General features: G+C 46.3%; 1 protein-coding gene across 1 annotated transcript; it reads left to right on the plus strand.

Annotated features, from left to right (window-relative positions):
* Positions 1 to 4322: 4322 nt before the first annotated feature.
* LOC128699736 (sex peptide receptor-like) lies at positions 4323 to 6501 on the plus strand. Its single transcript, XM_053792470.2, has one exon. The coding sequence runs from the start codon at positions 4666 to 4668 to the stop codon at positions 6316 to 6318; it is 1653 nt and encodes a 550-aa protein (XP_053648445.2). The 5' UTR covers positions 4323 to 4665; the 3' UTR covers positions 6319 to 6501.
* Positions 6502 to 7007: the final 506 nt, after the last annotated feature.

Below are 7007 nucleotides of genomic sequence, written 5' to 3' on the forward strand. Positions count from 1 at the left end.
GACAACACTGAATAATTACGTGATACCAGCTCAGTGGTACTGCATCACCAGGACAACACTGAATAATTACGTGATACCAGCTCAGTGGTACTGCATCACCAGGACAACACTGAATAATTACGTGATACCAGCTCAGTGGTACTGCATCACCAGGACAACACTGAATAATTACGTGATACCAGCTCAGTGGTACTGCATCACCAGTACAACAGTACAACAGTGAATAATTACGTGATACCAGCTCAGTGGTACTGCATCACCAGGACAACACTGAATAATTACGTGATACCAGCTCAGTGTACAACAGTGAATAATTACGTGATACCAGCTCAGTGGTACTGCATCACCAGGACAACAGTGAATAATTACGTGATACCAGCTCAGCGGTACTGCATCACCAGGACAACACTGAATAATTACGTGATACCAGCTCAGTGGTACTGCATCACCAGGACAACACTGAATAATTACGTGATACCAGCTCAGTGGTACTGCATCACCAGGACAACACTGAATAATTACGTGATACCAGCTCAGTGGTACTGCATCACCAGGACAACACTGAATAATTACGTGATACCAGCTCAGTGGTACTGCATCACCAGGACAACACTGAATAATTACGTGATACCAGCTCAGTGGTACTGCATCACCAGGACAACACTGAATAATTACGTGATACCAGCTCAGTGGTACTGCATCACCAGGACAACACTGAATAATTACGTGATACCAGCTCAGTGGTACTGCATCACCAGGACAACACTGAATAATTACGTGATACCAGCTCAGTGGTACTGCATCACCAGGACAACACTGAATAATTACGTGATACCAGCTCAGTGGTACTGCATCACCAGGACAACACTGAATAATTACGTGATACCAGCTCAGTGGTACTGCATCACTAGGACAACACTGAATAATTACGTGATACCAGCTCAGTGGTACTGCATCACCAGGACAACACTGAATAATTACGTGATACCAGCTCAGTGGTACTGCATCACCAGGACAACACTGAATAATTACGTGATACCAGCTCAGTGGTACTGCATCACCAGGACAACACTGAATAATTACGTGATACCAGCTCAGTGGTACTGCATCACCAGGACAACACTGAATAATTACGTGATACCAGCTCAGTGGTACTGCATCACCAGGACAACACTGAATAATTACGTGATACCAGCTCAGTGGTACTGCATCACCAGGACAACACTGAATAATTACGTGATACCAGCTCAGTGGTACTGCATCACCAGGACAACACTGAATAATTACGTGATACCAGCTCAGTGGTACTGCATCACCAGGACAACACTGAATAATTACGTGATACCAGCTCAGTGGTACTGCATCACCAGGACAACACTGAATAATTACGTGTGTTTAATGTAATGTTAGCTTATGGCACTGTCCTCAGAATGTGCCTTAATTTCAGCTTATGGCACTCAACACCTGCGGCTCCACAGTTGTCACTACACACTTCAGCACATCTATTAGACCGAATAAGACATTAGATAAGTTCCATTTAGTGCCATACGCTGACAAGGTGAAGTCACTGACAGCATTATTCAAACTACGAATATAATTGTGATAGATGCGATAGCATGAATAATATTTGTAATAGCATCAATTTAAGGTCCGTATCTTTGAAAATGTGAACAGATTCTTTGTTCATGTTTTGGAGGTGAACCTTCACTACAGAAGTCAGTATCATCTTGTGCTCCTCTACGATGCAGGTGCGTCGTGTGTAGATCAGGTCACTCAGTGGTGTTATCAGGGCAGGCAGTGGTGTTATCAGGGCAGGCAGTGGTGTTATCAGGGCAGGTAGTGGTGTTATCAGGCCAGGCAGTGGTGTTATCAGGCCAGGCAGTGGTGTTATCAGGCCAGGCAGTGGTATTAGCAGGTCACTCAGTGGTGTTATCAGGCCACTCAGTGGTGTTATCAGGCCACTCAGTGGTGTTATCAGGCCAGACAGTGGTGTTACAAGGCCAGACAGTGGTGTTATCAGGCCAGACAGTGGTGTTATCTGGCCACTCAGTGGTGTTATCAGGCCAGACAGTGGTGTTATCAGGCCAGACAGTGGTGTTATCTGGCCACTCAGTGGTGTTATCAGGCCAGACAGTGGTGTTACCAGGCCAGACAGTGGTGTTATCTGGCCACTCAGTGGTGTTACCAGGCCAGACAGTGGTGTTATCTGGCCACTCAGTGGTGTTACCAGGCCAGACAGTGGTGTTATCAGTGTTTCATGCATACTCACGATTAAGGACATCTCAGCGATAATGAGGCTGACAAGATCGTCTCCTCTTCTGCTATCAATACTTAATTAGGACTGTGGATTTTAAGTATTCTCTTGACTAGCACTCTTCAGCGTGGTAAAGGCTCGATCCTCCATCTTCTGAGCTCAGATAGACGCGCTTACTAAGTATTGTTTCTCAAGTATTGCCCAGTTTTATTGTGTGTGCTGTGGTTAAGACCACGGCTTTCAGACCTGTAATTTATGACCACTTAAAAAGCCTATAACTGCAAGAGTGACCACACACTCTTGCAGCCAAATGCCCCTTTAGAAAAGATGTCTGAAAGAAGCAGATCAGTTCCATCAAATTTCTCGCCTATGCTGCCATCACTAAACTACAAGCAGACAGTCATAACAAGGTCCTGGAAGCCACTCAGTAGCCTCCACTTCTAGCAAGTCCTTCCACTCACTGCCATTAAAAGTTTTGTACTGTATGGCGTACGTACACTTGGGCAACGTAGCAAACCCTGGTTCCTTTAACGCCACTACGAAAGAACTCTCGGAGTTCTTCGTACCCGGCTTCAAGTTCTCCGACTCCGCTCCATCTGCTGATGTACTCAAAATCATCCTCAACTTTGTAAACTTTAGTGTTCCATCTCACCTAACATCTGTTGTTAGGTAAGACACATATGCAACAGTTAGGTATCTTTATTTCGAAACGTTTCGCCTACACAGTAGGCTTCTTCAGTCGAATACAGAAAAGTTGATAGAAGCAGAAGATACTTGAAGACGATGTAATCAGTCCATCACCCTTAAAGTTTTGAGGTGGTCAGTCCCTCAGTCTGGAGAAGAGCATTGTTCCACCTCAAAACTTTAAGGGTGATGGACTGATTACATCGTCTTCAAGTATCTTCTGCTTCTATCAACTTTTCTGTACTCGACTGAAGAAGCCTACTGTGTAGGCGAAACGTTTCGAAATAAAGATACCTAACTGTTGCATAGGTGTCTTACCTAACAACCTGTCGGTATTTTATACCATTTTGATGCTCAACTAACATCTGATGCTGATCAACTGTTACTTATTCACCTACTTACACCACCATACCTGTGCAGCCAACCACCTCCTTTAAAGTCTCCAAGGCACTCATTCACAGCCACCCTTTCACCATCCACTCATTCCACTTCACCTGGCCAGCCAACCACAGCCATTGAAACCTCCCAAATCACTCTTTCACAACGATCCACCAAAGACCACAGAAACCCATACTGCAGGATGAGGATGAAGAGGTCGATTAATGTTTCCGGGCTTAAGTGGGGGAAAACTTGACCTTTTAGCCCACTCCCACTAACCTCTGTGTCGTCCACTGGAAAGAACTTGATACACGTCTGTGTGATGGTACTGTTAATAAGCCTATGAAAGACCATATCTTTTCTTATATAAACAGGTACGAGAATATATAACGATACACGTAACAATCACAGTCGAAGTGTCCTGCCTTTCCAGTTCCACGTTCAGGAAATTCCAGAACGTGTCTTCCACAGTAAATCTACCATAATCACTCCAATCAACACCACATCGAGCGCTGCCTTCTGTTGAGCCCTGCCTGCCTGCCGCCTCCATCCAAGACTATCGATGTATGGCTGCTCCTCTACATGACCAGGAATGCTCCGCTGATAGGTTAAGTCCTGGCTCTCTCTCTCCGACAGAAGACTCTCCTCTCCAGTTCTATTCTTCGTGTGTCTCTACTTCCAGGTTCACTCCCATGAAGCCTTTTCTGGACTCCATTCGTTCAGGGTGAATGGAGATAGTGGTGTTATCTAGAGGGATGCTAATGATGAGAGTGGAAACAGAGTGTTGGTAGGGTGGTAATGGTGGTGATGTGTAGTAGGGTGATAGTGATGTTGTGTGGTGGGGGTGATGGTGATGTTCTGTGGTGGGGGTGATGGTGCCTACTAAACAGGGAGGCAGCTCAGTCTTGCGGCGGGCGGGTTGGAGAGAGGACTGTGGCTCCTGCCGCTTCCTGACACACTGGCACTGGCACTCTCACCATGCGGAGGCTTGCGAACACGGAACAGTGTTGACAAAGACTTCATTTGTTTTAACTTTTGACAAAAAAATAAGAAACTTTGATCTCAGTGGATGCAACAGTGTTTTAATTCCGTGGTATAAGAACACCCTTGACTAGTTATATAGTGTCACTATTCTATAATACGAACATAATATGCTGGTTATTAGACGATATTAATTAGGCGATCGGGAATTGAGATATACAACTGAAATAATTTTTCGTGTCTTGGGAACCCTCTTCAAGTCATTAAATCCAAAAGGATGACTGAGAGAAATATTGAATTGGTGTTGATGCTTGCATGACCCTACCAGCTGTCATGTAATCACAGCCTTCACTTGAATCACCAACACAATGGACACTGAAAGATTGGCAGTCACCGGCAGCAATGTGTCTGAGAGCAATTTCCTGCTGGTGAACAAGACTTGTGGGAGCGGCAACGCTACTGACTTCCTCAATGTTAGTAATCTGTATCCTCTGGACCTGGCTATGCCACTCTATGGGTACGCTATGCCAGTGTTGCTACTGGTGACTACTGTGGCCAACACTATCATCGTGGCTGTTTTGGGGCAGCAACACATGCGATCTCCAACAAATGCGGTGCTCATGGCTATGGCGCTCTCAGACATGCTCACTGTGCTCTTCCCAGAGCCCGTGTTCTTCTACATGTACACTCTGAACAACCACGCTAAGCCCCTCTATCCCCAGGCTGCTTGCTACGCCTGGGGCTTCTTGCACGAGGACATCCCTAACTTGTTCCACACGGCTTCCATCTGGCTGACGGTGGCCCTGGCGGTACAGCGGTACATCTACGTGTGTCACCCTCCTGTGGCTCGCACCTGGTGCACGCTACCCCGTGTTATCAAGGCTATCATCTGGATCTTCATCTTTGCCACCATCCACCAGGCGCCCAAGATTTTTGACACAGTGTACGATTCCACAGAAGTTGAATGGCAAGGCGAGTGTGTGTGTGTTTGTAACGAGAGATTCAGAGACTGGGTGACCCAGATTACCCCAAACATCTACTTCCCGATCTACTTCTGGTTCCGGGTGGTGTTTGTGCACTTGGGTCCGTGCACGGTGCTCGTGGTGCTCAACTTTCTCCTCTTCAGGGCCATGAAGGAGGCACAGAAGCGCAGGAAGAAACTCCTACATGACAAAAAGTCAAAGAGGGAGTGCAAGAAACTGAGTGACTCCAACTGTACCACACTGATGTTGATAGCTGTGGTGTCAGTGTTCCTGGTGACAGAGATTCCCCTGGCAGTAATCACACTCCTTCACATCATCTCCAACATGGGTATCGTTATATTCTCCAACGATTCCTACTACATGCTCATGTATTTCTTCATCATCTCCAATTCCTTCATCATATTCTCCTACCCCATCAACTTTGCCATCTACTGTGGCATGTCGCGACAGTTCAGAGAAACGTTCAGCGACCTCTTCATTCGAAGACGCAGCGCACCGCGAAGAAAAGATTCGACCCAATACTCGACAAACAACAGTCGTCCACGCACCAGCCGCCCTGGCACCTCGGAGACTGTTGTATTAGGTAAGGGGGCATTAACTGATGGCAACGCCACAAAGCATCCTTTAGTTGATAGCCATCTCTCACCCAAGATGTCGAATACAAGTTCACTCGATAACGGTACCCGCAGCTCGGTTGCCAGCGTGTTAGACCCACCAGCAGAGAACACTATGATGTTGCTACAAGAGTACAGGAAAGCCGAGCCCAAGAACTCAGATCAGGAGTCCAAATCCACAGCAGATGACTGTGTTTTAGAGACGTTAGAGGCAGTGACACCGACGTTCTCTCAAAATACAAAGCCCGGGAACAAGGAAGACAGCAAGGTGCATGTGAACGCACACAAGGTAGAGGGTCGAAGTAGTCCCGCCTCTGGCGGCCTCAGAGTTCACTTCGTGAATCTAGCAGCGAGTAGCAGCGACACTCTAGACTCAGATACAGACGAAAACAGCGTTCCAATATTCAGTGAAACAGTTTTATAAACATGTAATTCTCCCTATAACCCACCACGGATAAGTGACGAGTTTTATCCCGTAAGATAAATGGACACAAATGCAACTAAAGTGACATTTTGTCGGTAATCCAACAATTATTACGAATTTTGTTCCGTTTCAGTAACACAAACATTAAGGACAGTGCTAAAAGTAGGTTTATCGTAACGTAGGAACTTTTTAGAGTTAGCAGGTCACCAAAATAGCTGTACCCTGCTCCAGAATATTTAGAATAAAATATATAGCAATACGAAAGTCAACCTATTTAAGTTTACCCTCAATACCTAGCGACGCCAGAAAAATCTCGTTATACTACGAGATGATGTGAGGGCTAAACGGAATTACGAGTATAGGTTACTACCTGGAGTATACCTGGAGTATACCTGGAGTATACCTGGAGAGGATTTCAGGGGTCAACGCCCCCGCGGCCCCGTCTGTGATTTGGCTTCATGGTAGATCAGGGAATCATCCATGACTCAAGAAATCGTAATGACACGATTGCAAACAAACCATACCCCCGGCCGGGATTGACCCCGCGGGTTCAATCCCGGCCGGGGGTATGGTAGGGAATCATCCAGTCTGTTACTTCTGGCCGCATGTAAATCGACACACGAACCACAGCCCGGCTGGTCAGGTACGAACTTTAGGTGGCTGTCCAGTGCCTTCTTGAAGACAGGTGT

Source organism: Cherax quadricarinatus, chromosome 81, assembly GCF_038502225.1.
Source record: "Cherax quadricarinatus isolate ZL_2023a chromosome 81, ASM3850222v1, whole genome shotgun sequence".
In the NCBI taxonomy this organism is placed as follows: domain Eukaryota; kingdom Metazoa; phylum Arthropoda; class Malacostraca; order Decapoda; family Parastacidae; genus Cherax; species Cherax quadricarinatus.

Coding starts and splice junctions, on each gene's coding strand:
- LOC128699736 (XM_053792470.2), top strand. CDS start 4,666: ATGGACACTGAAAGATTGGCAGTCACCGGCAGCAATGTGTCTGAGAGC.